This window comes from Thunnus maccoyii, chromosome 18, assembly GCF_910596095.1.
Source record: "Thunnus maccoyii chromosome 18, fThuMac1.1, whole genome shotgun sequence".
Lineage (NCBI taxonomy): Eukaryota > Metazoa > Chordata > Actinopteri > Scombriformes > Scombridae > Thunnus > Thunnus maccoyii.
The window spans coordinates 3,690,378-3,708,006 of NC_056550.1; the positions used below are offsets into that span (position 1 = coordinate 3,690,378).

At 40.8% G+C, this 17,629-nt stretch overlaps 1 protein-coding gene across 1 annotated transcript in view; it reads left to right on the forward strand.

Annotated features, from left to right (window-relative positions):
• csnk1da (casein kinase 1, delta a) overlaps positions 1-15,848 on the forward strand; it is a 20,137-nt gene extending 4,289 nt beyond the window's left edge. Inside the window, exons 2-9 of the mRNA XM_042391733.1 lie at positions 5,252-5,362; positions 7,441-7,589; positions 8,756-8,984; positions 9,098-9,268; positions 9,574-9,722; positions 9,880-10,048; positions 10,462-10,574; positions 13,035-15,848. Of these exons, the coding sequence (XP_042247667.1) occupies positions 5,252-5,362; positions 7,441-7,589; positions 8,756-8,984; positions 9,098-9,268; positions 9,574-9,722; positions 9,880-10,048; positions 10,462-10,574; positions 13,035-13,085 (1,142 nt within the window). The 3' untranslated portion in view covers positions 13,086-15,848. The remainder of the gene's footprint in view (positions 1-5,251; positions 5,363-7,440; positions 7,590-8,755; positions 8,985-9,097; positions 9,269-9,573; positions 9,723-9,879; positions 10,049-10,461; positions 10,575-13,034) is intronic.
• The last annotated feature ends 1,781 nt before the right edge of the window (positions 15,849-17,629 follow it).

Consider the following 17,629-nt stretch of genomic DNA (forward strand, 5'->3'; position numbering starts at 1 on the left):
AGTTGTTAGTTGATATACAAGCTAAGCTGCTGCTACTTTTTATGTTGCTGACAGTTTTGCGATAAAAGGATAAGAAAGGAAAGGAGATTAAAAAAAAGCTCAATTCTTGTTATGTTTTCTGAGAGTACTCCACAGATTTAGCATTGCACTTTTATATCATTGTGGGACTCATGATGGAGAGCTATTAAAAAGGCTGAAAATGCAGCTCTGCCAGAGATCTGTCTTGTTATTCAACGCATTCTTCTTCCTTATCAGAACCTGGCACCCACATCATGGGGTGCCAGGAACGCAACCACCAACAGCTTGTTCTGAGCTCGGCAAAACACATCCCAGACATCCCACTTCTACTCACACAGATGAAACTCATATCTCCTCATATTTCTTTAAACTAAGCATTTCAAACCACAAGAGAAGGACGGTTAATAAATGTATCAAGAGGATTCAGTCTCGTCTTCCACATGACCTGTTGGTTGGGTTGACAGTAAGAGCTGCCAGCTGCTTATATAATCACTCCGTGTTTTTGTCTCCACTCATCTCTCCCACCCCCCACTCTGGTGACTAATAACGTAACATAGTTAATCAGCCGGAACGGTGTGTGCCTCACACACTCTGCGCTTCAAGTTTTTGAAGTCTGATGGCAGCGTTCTGTGTTTGGAAAAGTTCAAGCTCAAAGCAGACATATCAAAAAATGAAATGAATTCTACACTGTGCAGAGAAAACAAGATTGACAGTGGACCGTATGACCTGTCAGTACCTGATATTAGATAGAGTTCTATTTCACAGTAACTGCGCTCCCACACAGTGTGTGAACGCAGCGTGCTTTAATAATGCTGACAGTGTGCGAGCAGCTCGGTGTGTCGGGGCTGTCTGAGTGGTGGATTCTGCTTGTATTGGTGTGAGAGGCTGTTTGTTATTGGCAGGAGGAGAAAATTATGAGGTCAGCTCTTGGAACAAAGCCTCGTACTGAATGTGCTGTGACTGGGTGCAAATGTGGACAGTAAAATATTCTGGACCGGTCATATAGCTTGTAATCTTTCAGAGGTTTGTCATAGCAAAATGTCATTTATGCAAAGTCTGCACGAAGCAGTTAGTGAAGTGGCTGAGTCTAGTTGTACTTCCACAAAGATTTCCTGTTGAATCTCCTGTCGCGTTATCTGCTGGTGGATGATGTGCACATTGGGTGCATGTTGAAACAAGCTGGAGAGGAAGTTGTGTTTGTCATCGTCCAAACTCCCTTAACTGGATTTTGCTCAGCAAGTCTTGTGTAACATAAAATACACCCCATATAGTTTCCCTTTTGTGGCACCACCTGATTGTAGCTCAGTATGTATTCATTGGATTTTAATGGTAAATAAGGCAGTGCGTGAAGAAATGCAGCCCCTCATTAGGGCTCAATATGTACAAGAACACACTTCTAGGAGATTATAACATCAATAACGTAATTGTCCTGTTAAGCTCGTGTGTGTTGAGACGTTGGATAAAATGATTGTTGCTGTGATAACTTTGCACAGTCGTTACTGTGCAGTGTTTAGAAGACCTTCAAACTCATGGATCTCAAATTTGGACTCACTGGATCATATTTCATCCTCTCAGTGCTACCTGAAGCAACATGCCTCCACAAATGCAAACGCCTGGTGTGTCTGTGTGTGTGTGTTTTTTTTAATGCAGTGTCTTTTTTTGGTGTGTGCATCTGGTAATGGAAATTATGTGGTTACACAGTGCAGCACTGTCTAAGTTTGCCTGTTAGACTAGGCCTTGTGTAACAGATATTTAGCTTGTGATACTCAGTAAACTGAAGTGGTTCCTGCAGTGTATGCTAAAAGGGATGGGTCCACTTCTATATGCAGAGCTAACAATGAGGTTGTTGTAGAGCCATAATAACAGAGAACTTGAGATGACCTAAAGCTGGTGACTTTTTCATGAGGCTTTTCGGTGCTGTCGTGTTTTTGTTTTTTTTTGCTTTGTGGTTTGATGGTGTGAAAAAAACCATTGCATGGTGTTGATAGTGGCTTTGTTGACGTCACTTCAGACAGCTGCTTCTCAGAAACGTTGGGAGTTGTGAAATCTTGTCTGTTAAATGAAGGGGGCCCATTCAGTGCGTGCGTCTCTGGAGGAAGAATGACTTCCAGAGTTGGTGACTGGCTGCATTAAGACGTCCTGCAGTAACAGATTCTGTTTGTTGTGGTTCTTGTCCTGAAGAACAGACCCCGCAGTTACTAGAAGCTCGCACTCTAACTCTGATATTCTCTGTGCAACATGTTGCATCTGCTAGCGTACACCTCCCACAGTTTGTTGCCACAGTGTTTTGATGTGGTGGGGGTGGTGTTTGCGTTCTGTGACTGGTCTGACTTGCCTGGCATCACATCATCCTTCTTATCATATTGCCCGTGTCTGTGCTGTGAATGTCAAAGTGACACTTAAGAATGACTTCAATGAGAGCTTGGCTTCTGTGTTGACTTTGATCATTTCAAGTTCCTGCCGTGATGATTAATATGCAACTAATGGAACGCCTCAATGGCATGAGAATATTTAATTATGAACAATAAACATTTGTGTCTTTATAGCATGTTAAAGCTGCAACTTCCTTCTCCTTCATTACAACTATTTTGATAATTGATTAATCATTTTTTCAAACAAGTCATATATGCAGCCAAGTCTCAGTCAGATATGACAGTAAATTGAATCTCTTAATGTCTTCAGGCAAATTGAAGACATCACTGTGTGCTCTGAGAAAATGCAAATGTCATTTTCCACAGTTTCTAACATTTTGTAGACCAGACAATTAATGTGTGATGAGAAAGTGATGAGTGATGAGAAAATGCTTTTACATACACTTACTTCCACCTCCTAGTTTTCCTATGTTGCTGTTTGTGAAGCAGTGTGGAGGGACGTGTCTGAACATGTTTCACCAGCACAGTTGAGGATAAAAACACACTGCACATGTACACACCATCTTACCTATAACACATACACATGCTCAACAGAAAAAAACACATCACATTCCTATGATGCAAGAAAGCAGCCAACACACTGAAATGTGTTGCTCAGTCTGCGTGGAGCCTTTACAGCCATTTCCACTGCTGCCGATTGATTGAGATATTGATTAGCTGAGCACAAAACTAGAGCTAGTCGTTATGAGTCAGATGTCTTTGTATGTATGTTTCACTGACTCTAAAATAGAAAGTAAAGCCTGTTAAATCTACAAGCAAACAGCGGTCTTAATACTAATCTCATACATGATGTTTAGGGCTGTAAGTGAGAGTTATTTGCATTATCGATAAACTGTCAGTTACTTTCTAATTGAATCATTTAGTCTATAAATGACAGACGGACATAACATGTTATTAGAGCCAAAATGAGGCCTTGAAATCGTTACTTAATAAACTGCTTAACATTTAAATTACAGTGATGTGAAACAGAATAAGCAAGCAAATCTACAAGTGACAGATACCAGCAAATACATCATAAATCATTTTCTGTTCATGGACTCAGACAGGGACCCTGTCAGTCAGACTATAAAACCAATACAGTCATAAAACTGCATTGGAAGTTTAATGTTAGACTTTGACTCTCTGATTAATACAGAACTTCACTGATAAGATATCATTGTAAATGTCATGTGATTGGCAAGATTTAAAGGAGGTGAAATGATGTAACTGGTAGGTGTACATGATGTATCAGTCAACTAGAGCTGAAACATTGTTCAGTTCATCTATTGGTAGATGGACATAAAATGAATGTCTTTCTTTTGAATTCCTTGTGAAAATTCACATTATGAAATAAAAATGCTGCCCTGACAGTGATGATTCTCACTTTATTTGTGATTCATTATTTCTACGTATTATTATTTCTATTATATATATATATATATATATAAGTATATATCCAGCATTTCATTAATACAACAAATATTTATATCAAGAGGTTATAAAAAATAAAATCAAATAAAACACACAAGAACACACAAACCTACACACAAAGAAATGAAATGAAAAGATCAAAGAGGCTGAGTGTGAGTAAGAAATATGGTAAAAACTGTTTTATCATTGGATAAATGGTGTTTAAGGAAATAATAGGCATTTTAGCCCTCGTCCTATTGGTGCCCATTAATGGAGTCCATTAATAAATAATTCTCATTTTTACTGTTTAACATTGTAATCATAACCACTCCACACTCTGTGGTGAAACAAAATATGTCCCCGATAATATAGATTGGAATTTAGTTGTTTGTGATTTGGTGAACTGACCTTTTTAAAGTTACTACCCAAACTGATTGGCATATGGATTTGGACAGCCAGCCAGAGGCGGATCAATGCTATTTTATTTAGGTTTAGGTGGAGTTCAGATGATCTGCAGCAGGATAGCGTTGCACTAGCATCATTGCAAAACTTGTCCACAGCAGCTTTTTACATGTTGTACAGCGTGGTAAGCACAGGCTCTTCTCCTGCATTATTGAAACTTTTCTTCTGCGTAAACTATACAACATAGCAGCTTTAAACTGAGCTCATGGCCTCAGTTGTGCGCCCCGCCCTGCTGAGTGCAGCCCAGCCCGTCCAGATGACATCATACAGAGAGATCAATGATGCACCATTGGTGCTGCTGTTAGCCTACACGATATGAGCCGTGTGGGTGTGTGTGCGTCTCAACTGAAATGGGATTACATAACCTGGAGTCGAGTTACTGTGTTTATATGGAGGGAACTGGACCCCTTCACCATATTTAGGAAGAACGCAGCTGGAGCTCTGATTTGTCAGATCACAGAGAGCAGCTGAGAGTGGTCTCAGAATGAAAAATTCCCCAAATTCTCTTGTCCCTTAGAGGAGTTAGATGAAGATGTAATGATAGCTGTTAGGAATCTGGGCTGCACATGCAAGTAGGAACAAGATACATGAAAGAAGAGCAGCTACAGTGCAGACTGGCTGAGTTTGCTGTGTTAACAACCACTGATATTTCTTTGTGTACCTCAGCAGTTTAATCACCAACGGCTTAAATGATTGATGTTTCCTGAGACCTGTTGACAAAGCAAACTATTATCATCTTAAACTTGTTTCATAGAGTTAGTGAGCTTGGATGAATCAGATACAAAGGCGGCATTGACGTTGGACTTTGACCCGACAGCAGTACTCATTTAACTGCTTATACTCCATTCCTTTGTGAACATCTGTGCACTCACTACTGTATGTAACATTTTTAAAGCAAAATGATGTGATGTGTGGTCATGCAGCTAACCCTTCTGTCTGTCTCTGTCTAGGCACTGATATCTCAGTCGGAGAGGAGGTGGCTATTAAACTGGAATGTGTGAAGACCAAACACCCACAGCTCCACATAGAGAGCAAAATCTACAAGATGATGCAGGGTGGAGGTACAGTACACTCTAACACACCATTTACACACACATCCTACAACGTACAACTCCGTAAAGTCTTGCTGGGGCTTTTAGGAACTAAGTGGTTCACATCAATATTTACAAGCACTTCAAAATGTAAGCCAACACTTATCAATCCATCTTGTTAATCACTAGCTACTGTATATAGAAAATGATGGATGTTGGGTATCTCTGACAGACTAACCAGAGGTAGGTAATGATAAGAGAGTCAGATTTTGTTACAGTGGCATTTATTTCCCCCCTGACAACTGCGGATGTTTTTAAACTCAACTGTAAATGGTGAGCTGGGAGAACATGTTAGACTCTAATATACAGACATGACAGGATGCCATTCATTGTGAGTCGAACCTCTTAAAACATGCTCGCACTACGACTTCAGCAGCTGGAAAAGGTTTGATTTTGTGTTAATGTCCTCTGAGACGAGGCAGCAGGCGACAACCTGGAGATACTTGTTTCAGTTTGTTCTAGAAATTGTTTTCTATTCCTCTTAAACAGATAAAAGTGTTTCAAACAAATGTAGGGAAGAGTCGGTTGTCTCGATCGTCAGCCTCCTGATTCTGAATGATCTATCTTGAATTAGCTGTCGGGCACTTAAATAAACTCTAGCAGCTCTCAGCTGTCTACCAGATGAGATGCAACTTGTCCTCTGGGGACCATGAAGGTTTGAACTTCATGTCATGACAGTTAATCTATTGAGATAAAGTGAGGGAAGGACTGACTGACAGACCGACAGTACCATCCATAGAGCCACGTCACTCCGGTGGCTAAAAGCTATGCATGGAAACATACTGCTCTGGAAAAGAACTGCTGGTGTAGTGATACTGGCAATGTAAGAAAATCCTTACCCAATCTGAGCTGTGTGTGGAAGTTACGTACTCCACACTTAACATGCCCACAAGCCTGCGGCGTGGGAGAGGCAAGAGACAGCCTGCATCAATATGTGTGAACAGTGGGGTTAAGGGTGCTGCTGGGTGCTAAAAAAAAATCTGGTTCTTTAAATGTTCTGCCAGCTCAGTAGTCTTTACAACTTGTTGAAGAAAACTGACAACTGCATTTTCAAAACCACCATGGCACGCTTCAAACTCAGACCAGTTTTCCTTCTATCATGTTTATTAGTTTTTTCAGTCTTCATAGCAAACGGTCTGCTTGACTATTTAAGCATATGAAAGAGACGGTTCGGCTCTGTCAGCACAACTATGTGCACACATGCATTTGTATTTTTGTTCCAGCATGGTAGGATTTAATGGGGCATGTTGGGTGACCCAGACTGTGGGATGTATTTGCGTTTGTACGTATATAAATAGCTGATGCAGAGTGTGTGTGTGTGTGTGTGTGTGTGCACTAGGTGCTGAGCAGCAGCATTTTGTTACTGTCTGCCTGTAGAAGGAAATGCCAGATGGCCTCTTTGCCTTGGCAACGTCAGCCAATTACCAGCTACTACTAAACCAGCTGGCCTGTGCTGCAACAGTCCTCCTGTGTGTGGGGGCATGCACAGACAGTATGAGCATGATTTCACGTTTTAGCCATTTTGTTCTCAATGGTCACATGACTCTGGCCCGTATCAGACATTTTTAAAATAATCTGAAAGTAAGTCTCAACCACAAACTTTTTTTTTTTTTTTTTTTTTTTTGCCATTTGAGTGTTTTTCACTTCAGTCACAGTTCAGCAGACAGTTCAACAGGAAAAAAATGTCTGCTGGAAAAGAAACTTAACAGCCACAAAACAATAGTTTTGTAATAACCCCCAAATAAAAAATATTTTGGATACTTGGAAAAGTGAACTTGTGGCACTGTATTGGTGCTTGTGTGCATATCTTTGTATCTACATGCACCTTCTAGAGTGTTTCGAACTTGCTGTGGCCTGCTCGGAGTACAAGTTACATAACACAACCTAAAGTAAAGCCAGACGACATTCTTAAACACAACTGCCGTTACATTGATTCATCACGGTGAATGTAAATCAACCTGTCAGCTGTATGCTCTGTAGTAACACTTTTTCCATGTAAATAGTAAATAAGTACTAAATGTAACCTTTTCCCTTCTTTCCTCCTGCAGTGGGTATTCCGACGATAAAGTGGTGCGGGGCCGAGGGCGACTACAATGTGATGGTGATGGAGCTGCTGGGGCCCAGTCTGGAGGATCTGTTCAACTTCTGCTCTCGGAAGTTCAGCCTCAAGACTGTCCTGCTGCTGGCCGATCAGATGGTGAGAGCTAGAGAGCACAGGGACTGTTTAGTTGCTGGAACGATTAGTATTTTCTGTAGTTAAGTACTTTCTGGCATGCCTGCACAGTAAATATGAAGCTACAGCCAGCAGCTGGTAAGCTTGGCATAAAGACTGAACACAGAGGAAAACAGCTAGTCTGGCTCTGTCCAAAAGTAACAAAATCCACCTACTGGCACTTCTAAAGCTCACTTATTAACACGTTATATCTTGTTTATTTAATCTGTACAAAAACCGAAGTGTAAAAACAGCACGTTGTAGCCAATTAGTGAGCTTTAGAGTAAGCAAGTAAAGCCTTAATTTACACAGCACTTCAAAACAAGGGTGCTTCACATTTACAAAAAACAGTAAGAAGCACCAAGATAAATATTTATCATAAAGAAAAGCAAAAGTTGCTTAACAGTGAGAGCAAATCAGGGCAAGTAAGTATCAATAAAATCCCTTTGAGCATAAATGTTTCTTTAGATGAGATTTAAAATTCTCTGATCAGACCTTCAGAGCAAGATCTGTTCCACAACCTGGAACCAGAAGAGCAAAAGCTCCACCACCACAAGCCTTGAAGTTTGAACTTTGAATTAAAAGGACTTTGAATTCTGGCAGATAGATTTTTGTCACCTTCAGACTACGTCAGCGTCTAGACTAGCTGTTTCCAGTCTTTATGATAAGCTAAGCTAACCAGCTGCTGACTGTAGCTTCATAGATATCGTACAAGCATGAGAGAAGTATTAATTTTCTCATCTAACTCTCATCAAGACAAATGTCCCATCTATAATGTACCATCTTGGAAGGCCATGAAAATTGAATGAAGAGGTTTACAGTAAATAGAGCCAAACATCTGAATGAAGGTCATGTTTACAGCCTCCACATTTTAAAGAGAGCTAAAAGAATAACAATAGACTTGAATCTCTGGGACATTATTTACACAATAAGAAACGCAGTGTTCTTATAAAACTGTTCCTACATTAGCACTATAAGGCTGTTATTCCACATTAAAGTGATGGATTGATCCAAAAAGAGTCCTACAAACCTGAACATTACTTCACCTTGCCACTGGAGCTCCATCTAACTTTTAAGCTCACTAATTGGATGTTGGATGATCAGATGTTTCTTGTAGCTGACGTCAGGTTCTCCTGCTTTTCTCCCTCTAGATCAGCCGCATTGAGTACATCCACTCCAAGAACTTCATCCACAGAGACGTGAAGCCAGACAACTTCCTGATGGGGCTGGGAAAGAAAGGCAACCTGGTCTACATCATCGACTTCGGCCTGGCCAAGAAATACCGTGACGCCCGCACACACCAGCACATCCCCTACCGCGAGAACAAGAACCTGACCGGCACCGCCCGCTACGCCTCCATAAACACACATCTGGGCATCGGTAAGACCGCTCCCAAAATATGATGACTTTTGCCATGAGTAGAAACGTCTTTTAAGACTCCTCCAGGCTGATGATCCTCACTGTCTCCCCTCTCTCTCTCTCTCTGTCTACAGAACAGTCCAGACGGGACGACTTGGAGTCGCTGGGCTACGTCCTCATGTACTTCAACCTGGGTTCTCTGCCCTGGCAAGGCCTCAAAGCTGCCACCAAGAGGCAGAAGTATGAACGCATCAGCGAGAAGAAAATGTCGACGCCCATTGAGGTCCTCTGCAAAGGCTACCCATGTAAGTTTGATTGCTCCCTCTCATCTTCTGTTACATCAGTGCAGGATTTTAAGATTTGTGTCCTCACATTGATGCAAACCAAATCCTCACTGCTGTGACTGAAAGCACCTCTTTAATGCACATTGTAAAGGAGTTCTTGAAAGTCTTATTAACTGAAGAACAGACAGAGAAGGCAAACATGAAAAAAAATTACATCACAGCACTTGTGGAAAGTTCTCTGCACGGTTCTTGTGTTTGTATTGTCTGTGTTGAAGTATGTGCCAGCAAGCTCACTGTGAGTTTCCTTGTCCTCTCTGACCCTACAGCTGAGTTTGCCACCTACCTGAACTTCTGCCGCTCACTGCGGTTTGACGACAAGCCCGACTACTCATACCTCCGCCAGCTCTTCAGGAACCTCTTCCACAGACAAGGCTTCTCTTACGACTACGTCTTCGACTGGAACATGCTCAAATTTGTAAGTTGTATTATCTCAATGAGAGTGGATTCAGTTCATTCCACCAAGTTGATTTATAGATCTGTAACTTTATACATAGTTCTGTTATTATAGCCAAATTACAGGATTGTACATATTGAGAGACAAACCTTAAAATGTGTGTTTGTGTGTGTTTCAGGGTGCCAACAGAGCCGTGGAGGACTCAGAGAGGGAGCGCCGGGAGCGGGAGGAGAGGCTGAGGCACAGCAGGAACCCCGGGGCCAGGGGCATGGCCTCTGCCTCAGGAAGAGCCAGAGCAGCTCAGGATGTCGCAGCCCCCTCACCACTCAACCCTGCGTCACACACAGGTCAGCACACACACACACACACACTCACATAGAGTTTTCAAAGCCCCTTCACATTGTGCAGTTTTCAGCAAGATTGCATTTATCGCACACTGTGCAGGGGCTTAAAGTCAGGTGTCTCTTCACATCTTTTCATCTGCTGGTGTGAGTTGCTGTATTCTGTTGAAAATGCAGATCTTTCAATTTATGTTTTCCTCATGTTTGTTGTTTCACATGCTGCAATTTATATCTAGAAAAGATGTCCGTTCATATTGTAAAAAGGAGACTTGTATATTCAGCAAAGTTGTAAAGAGTCACACAGGTGGAAAACAAACACAAAGTTACCAACTCACTCTGTGGCTTTTTAAACAGACACAGTCTACTTAATCTTTTGCTTCCCCTGATTGTAATAATTTGACTTCTTGTACCTTTTTCAGGTTTGGAGAAGGAGAGGAAGGTCAGCATGCGTCTTCATCGTGGAGCACCTGTCAACATCTCCTCCTCAGACCTGACGGGACGCCAGGACACATCCCGCATGTCCACCTCACAGGTAACAGATATATATGATGTAAATGTGGAATGAATCATCTGTGGTCAGTTGCTGAAGATTGGCACAACTTCAAATAGGAACCATTTATCACAAGAGAACATAACATACAAAACACTGTCAGGCAGTGTTAAAGGACAGTGCACTTCCTCTTGGCCCTGTACCAAGTGTTGGTTGGTTCCCCCTTTTTCATTTTCAGTTGGAAATAAATCACATACATGAAGAGTGTTAGAATCAGTCAGCAAACAAAGCAAGAAGAGAGCAAATGAGATTGATATTGCAGAGTAGTTGCAGACATGTCAGTGTTCATCCTTTAAAATATTTAAGTCCATAAACTGAATAGTACACAAAGTCTTCAATAGCAGCAGTAGTTTTAGTAGGAGTCCAACATGTTGAGTGTGAATAGTCACCTGTCTTGTTATGGAAGTAGTTTAAGAGGATCTCCCACCAAACTTCTGCTAGTGCGGATGTGAACAGAGAAGCTGAAGTCACTTCAGCAGCAATCTGCTGTTTAATGGCTTCACTAGGTGCTTTGTTTTTTTTCATTTTTGTAGACGTTGTGCTCCCCCAGGAGGTCAAAGAGTGTCACAGCCAGTCATCACTAAAAATGAAAAACAAAGGCTTAATTTGACATCTATTTCAGTCTCCTACAAACCGACCGCTGTTGTTCTACTGACCAGTTTAGGTGTTGATCAAGAAGTTGATCAAGTGTATCTAACACACACTGAACTAAAGTGCTCTTTTGTTTTGTCTCTGCTTTTTGCTTTGATCTCTGCTGCTGTATTATCTTGTTTAAAGTGCAGCTCATGAATAATCCAAATGCTGATGAATAATTAAAGTCATTTGCATTTATTGATATGCGCGGCTATGACTATTTCTTGTGTATACATGTAAACCCAGACAGTTACTGGCATTGTTATTGCTCAGCCAGCTTGTCTATTTAAAGCAGCAAGTTCATTTCATTTTAAAGGGTCGGTTTGCAGATGTTTCCAAATTACAAAAAAACCAAAACAATGTGATTTTGCCAATTTTAAAATGACTGCTATAGACCTCACTTTCCATAGAGACTGTTTGCATCTGTCAAGCTCAGATCTTTATTTCCCATAAGAGGACCTTGTTGTGTACCTTCATAACCTCAATAAAAACACAATAAAACAATAAGACAGTCAGTTATGTTAAAAGTGCTGTTACGTCACAAGCAATACAGACTACTATAAAAGGTTACACTGTAATAAATAGAACGGTGATAAGATAAGGTACTTAGGAGCAGTTTAGGGTGTGTCAGAGTTCAGTGTTGATTAAATGTGGGATAAATAAACTTGAACATGTCGCACATAATTTTGGGAAACATATCTCTGACCAGAGGGGAGGATGGTCTAGATTTACTCTGAAGGATTTAGCTTTCTGTGTGATTTCCTTGCAAAAAATATAAGTTGACTTCTTGTTTCAGACGTTTAAAGGAACCAGTGTTTGATTGTCAGTAGTGCAATGGAGGAATGTTTTTGTGAGTTCCAGATTGTATCACACATTCATATGACGCACATGTTCAATGCGATATACATTCCTGCCACTAGTTCCTTGGTATTCCGTATTGACAGTTGGTAGCGGTAAAGCACAAAGAAACCTAGCTATGCACCAGCAAAAGGCAGTGAAGAAGAAGAGTGTGAGCCAGCAAACATGGATATAAAAATTGCAGGATTTACAATACTTTTCAGCGTTAGAAGTGTTAAATGTGGAATAAAATTCACTCAACACATTAGTTAAACCTCAGCGATATACAAAATGTGTTTTGGTGAAAAACACTCCACAGGGTGCTCCACATAAAACTCCACAGGGCACCTTTAAATTCCAACAAATCACAATGCTTGAGGCCCCTGCAGTAGGGGTCTAATGACAAAATTAGTAAGATCAACTTGGCTTGATCACATCCCCTTCACATATTCAAAAACCGCCCAATGTCTCTCTATTGTTTCCCCAAACCGTCTACACCAGATGCTTTTCAGTCATGTGAATGTCCAGAAAATCATCCAGAATTCACAGAACTGTAGTAACATACATAACATAACAGAACTGTCACTACTCGCACGATCTGTAGTGTCTTTTTTTTCCCTTACTGGACAAATTGTAAAGCAGTGACCGTTACTCCAGTCAGCCTGAGTCTCCTTTATTGTCACTCTGGTTATACAAGTACAATCATTACAGAAAAACAGTAAATGCATATAAAAAGACATAAAATATAATAACAGTGTGTAAATATTCCAGAGGCCAACTTGTTTAAAGTGTTAGCTTTTAGCAGTAGCTGAGCCCAGACTCAGTTGGCACTATAATAAAGCAACTGTGCTTATAATTTAATAACGCAAAACAGTGCATTTATTGTGAAGTAACTTACTCTTTACTGTTGGTTGATATTGATTTTTGCTGGTGACATCATCATAAAAATCCTTTTCCATCTGTGTTTATCAGGCTCTGTCCCGGGTCACACCCAGCGGCCTCCAGTCTGCAGCCCCACGGTGAAACCCTCCCATCCACCCGTGCACCACGGAGGCCTCAACATGCACCACCTGCAGCACGCACACACACACACATACACACACACACATACACACACACACACACAAACACGCGCACACACACGTACATATACACAGGACTCTTTAAGGACGCGGAAGACTTAACAACCCACACACAAGAGTCTGGCTGCGCTCTTGTTCACTCAACGGGGGGGAAAAGATGCACAACCAGGAATGTGTGTGTGTTTGTGTGTGTGTGACAGAGAACCATCTTGGCAAAGTAGCAGCCACAGCCTCCCTTCTACTCCCATGGAAGATGTGGAAACACCCCTCCCCCCCCCCACCCTCCCTCCTCCCCCCCACCCTCCTTACTGTTGATGAAGCCATGGATTCACTTTTCTCTGGCATCCTTTTTTTTTTTTTTACTTTGGTTTTACTTATTTTTGTTGTTAGCATTAAAATGTCTCTCACACCAGCTCCACTGGCCCAAAGTCACAAGCTGTCTGGGTTTGTAAACGGATCAGGATGAGTCTGTTAATTGTTGTTAATGTGTGGGACTTTTTTAACTATGAAAAGCAAGAAGACAGTGTTAAAGGACAGTGCCTAAATTCTTTTGTGTCCTGAAAGACTCCTTTAATCCCACAAGTTGACACATTTTCCTTTTTTTGTTTTTAGATGTTTTAGGTTTAAATTTAAGGTAGTATAATCCTACTTAGTTTTTAAAATGGGACTAAAGGCCTTTTAATGTTTTATTTTCAAAGGTTATCCCATATTTTCTTTTCCTCCTCAGGTGTGTTAGAACCAGGAAGTTATAGTTGATCCAAAAACACGCAGCACATTTTCTTTCCGTCTTCAGGTTGTGACTGCAGTGTGCTGCCTGGGAAAGCTGTGAATGGAGCAGTGAAATAGTCGGGAGGGTCGATGTGTCCACACTGAATGGATGAGACGTCGTTTTTAACCCGGTGCATAGTGATGTGGTTTTCTGTGTGTTTGTGTGGTTCTGTCCTAGGGTTGTACAAGCTCAAACGGGTGGGGTCGAGGGTTTTCTTTCTTTTACTTCTTTGCCTCCTAAACGCCACTCCAGACCATCTTTCCATCTGCTTCCACTTTGAGTCCAAATGCAGCTTCTTTTTTTAAAAATTTTTTTCAAGCATACCTTCAAACCATTTCCTACCTAGTCCTTGTTCAACACTCATCAACTTTGACCAAAATTTCAGAACGTTGCACCTTGTCTGGATGTGGCTCACCAACACAGTCCTCCTAGCCCAGTAGACACCACAAAAACCAACCTCACAAGCGCTTAAATAATGTCTTTTCCAATGTAATGATACTTGCCACAATTTACAGCTTTCACTATCGATATTGCACTTCTTAAAATGTTTTAGTTAGCCAGCCCGGCGCAAACAGGGAGCTGGAAAAACCATGACAGAGAGCATCAAAACTGTAGGCCAAAGGCAAAACAGTGGTTAATGTTTGTCATTTGGGGGATTATGTTGGAGAAAAGCCTCCTGGTGAGCAAAACAAATAGGTCTTTGGTAAAATTATTCTATTACCTTTGATATTCTCTTACAACATGGTTACACAGTGCACATTCAAACTACATCAGCATTAGTCCTGTACGGTTCTGTGTTAAAGGGACACTCCACCAGTTATTATACATCAAAAATCAATTTACAGGGAGTACTACTCAGCCTGCGAAAACAGTTGTACAATGTCTTCTAGGGGTCTGAAGAAGCTTTGATAAAAGCTGCATTATGGGAAATCCATAATCCTGTGTTTTGGAGCTTGACCCCATAATAAGGGGACTCATTTCAGTTAAAAATCTTTTTATGAACCTTAGAAACAGCTGGCATAGACACAGCTTAGTAAGGTGAGATAAACAAGGGATTGAAAAAGATCATCGGACTTGGATTAAATCTGACGCTGATCTTTCAGAGCAGCTTGGCACATCCCCATCAGATGAATGATGTGAGAGTCCAGGTGGAAAATGGCCAGGTGTGCTTTAACATCAGGCTGGATGGAACTGGGGGAGGTTTTGGAGAGGTTTGGACGGAGTGTTGTCTTAAGAAACGAGGTCATGGCTGAGTCCCAGTGGTATCGGAGCTGGAGCCTCGTGCGGCTCCTCTCGGTCGGCCGACCTGACCAATAAATCCTGCAGATTTTGAAGTAGAAATTTCTCGATGTGGTAGACTGGTTGCAAAGTATTGTAGGCCATTTTCTGTAGTTGAAGGGGGAAGGGGTTGTAGTGGTTATTTGTACGTGTTTGTTCTGATGTTGTGTATAGGATGTGCCTACTCTGTCTACCACGTCCACACGAGCCGCTCTCCGGTTTGGGATGATGACAGCGTATGGAGGGACAGGGAATGCTTCACTCCATTAGAGTTCCTGCTAACGCAGGTTTTTTTTTTTTTTTTTTTTAAATATACATCACCTGTGGGATTGAAAAACAAACAAAAAAAGTGATGGATTAACTTGTCTCACTGATGATGGCTATGATAAATGCAAGTACACTTTACATGGTATAATAGTTTTTTTCAGTCTGTCGTTCATGTCTGCTTCACTCAGTTATTTCTTATTTTCACCTCCTGTCTGATTTTACTTTTAACTACAGTGGAGATGGTTGCTCATGTCCCACAATGCATCTTACTGTTGATTCATGGGAAATCTTTGTCTTTCCACCCCCACCTTAAGACTTTTGCTCCTCATTTGTAATGCCACTGTATTTGTGTATTTTAAAATTGTGTAAATAAATTAATAAGTACTTGTAGTTGTTGTGTTTTATTGACTGGACTGGATGTTTCGGGTGGTTTTGGATAACCTTTTATGGTATGATTTGGGTGAACTTATCCTGTACACTCCTTAGAGTAGCATTAGAGGAAAGGTGATGGTGTCATTAAAATTTAAAGGGTTTTTACCATTGTTTGCATGAATTTTCAGTAAAATTAATTGAAAATTTCTCCATAAGATTAACATTTCATGGAAAACCTTATATCATAGATCAAGTGTTGTAGAAGTTCAACAAGTACACATAGAATGGTTAGCCTGACACTAGACTAAAGGTCATGAGGAAAACAAAATCATTCCCAAACATCTTGGGACCACTGATATCCCTACCAAATTTTATGATTTGCTCTGGACCAGAGTGTGCACACAGCTATAATCACCAGAACTAAAGGGGGAAAAATCCTCATTTAAGGGGACTCACACACTTCTCAAAACAGACATATGCTGGTATTAAAGTTACACAAATTGATTTTTTTTAGCCACCCTAGCTGCATGGCTGTATGGATGACCACTCTAAATACGTCCACCTCGTTGGTTTAGACAGAAATATCTCAACAACTATTGGACGAATAGCCATGAAATTTGGTCCAGACATTCATGAACCCTAATGATTTTAGTGAACCCATGACTCAGGTGCAATTTTTAATCTGTCCAATACCTTGGTTTGTAACCAGATACCTGTAAAACTACTTTTAGTGCTAATTAGCATATATTGGCATGCTGACAGGCTAAACTAAGGGTGGTGAACATCAACATGTTCCTATGCCGACATAAGCATTTAGCTCAAGGCATGCTGTGCCTAAATATTTCCCTTTCTCACTTATAATAAGAGTAAGCATCCAGGACGACATTTTAGCCCCTGGCAATTTACAGGAGCTGGTTCTATAATACAGACATACACTGTAGAAAAACCATGTGAGCTCCATCACTGGCTGGCTTGGTATTATTGTTAAAGATCCCCTCCAGATATGTTTTAAAATGTATATAAAATACTTCAATTTGAATAAAAGTAAGTGTCTGATATGGTTTTCCACATAAAAGTTCAGCTGTCTTGTTAAAATCCTTAAAATGATATCTACAGTACTCCTTCTCCCTCATTACAAATTCCGGATTCTACAAATATGCAAATATGTTTAATTTCAGATATTTTCCTGCTGGACACAGTATGTCTCCTACTTCAGTATAAAGTCCATTCTCAGTGTATGTGCACCGGAGGCTTCAAGTTTCCACATCACACTCGTGTAAATTGGACCAGGATTGGCCTCCAAACTGTGATGTAACCTATCTTGCTTGTAGGCCCGCCCCTTAAAATTGGATTATCAATGAGCACAGAGAAACTTTCCACTTTTAGCAGATGAATGTGAAAAAAATTCTGCACGTACATCATTCTGCACAGTGAAGGTCAAAAAAACTCACAACTGAGAGAAACAAGAAAAACATATTTTTTGAACTTTAATATTAGTATTACTGGTAATTAATATTATGCTCACTATAACAACTTCATGAGCTGATATTATGTCAGTGTTGTATTTTAAACACGTTGTGCTGCTCCCACGTAGCCAAAATAAATAAATAAAAAATAAATGCTTCTTCGAACAGAAGGTGTCACAAAAGAGCAGGTTTTCACAGTGCAGCTTTAAAACTGCACGTAATAGTAAACCAGCGCGGGGCTGAAAGGAAATAACTCCTTACAGCAATGACATGATGTAACCACTGGGCGGTGCTGTCGGACAACCTGAGCACCTGCATCCTGCTGCACAGTCA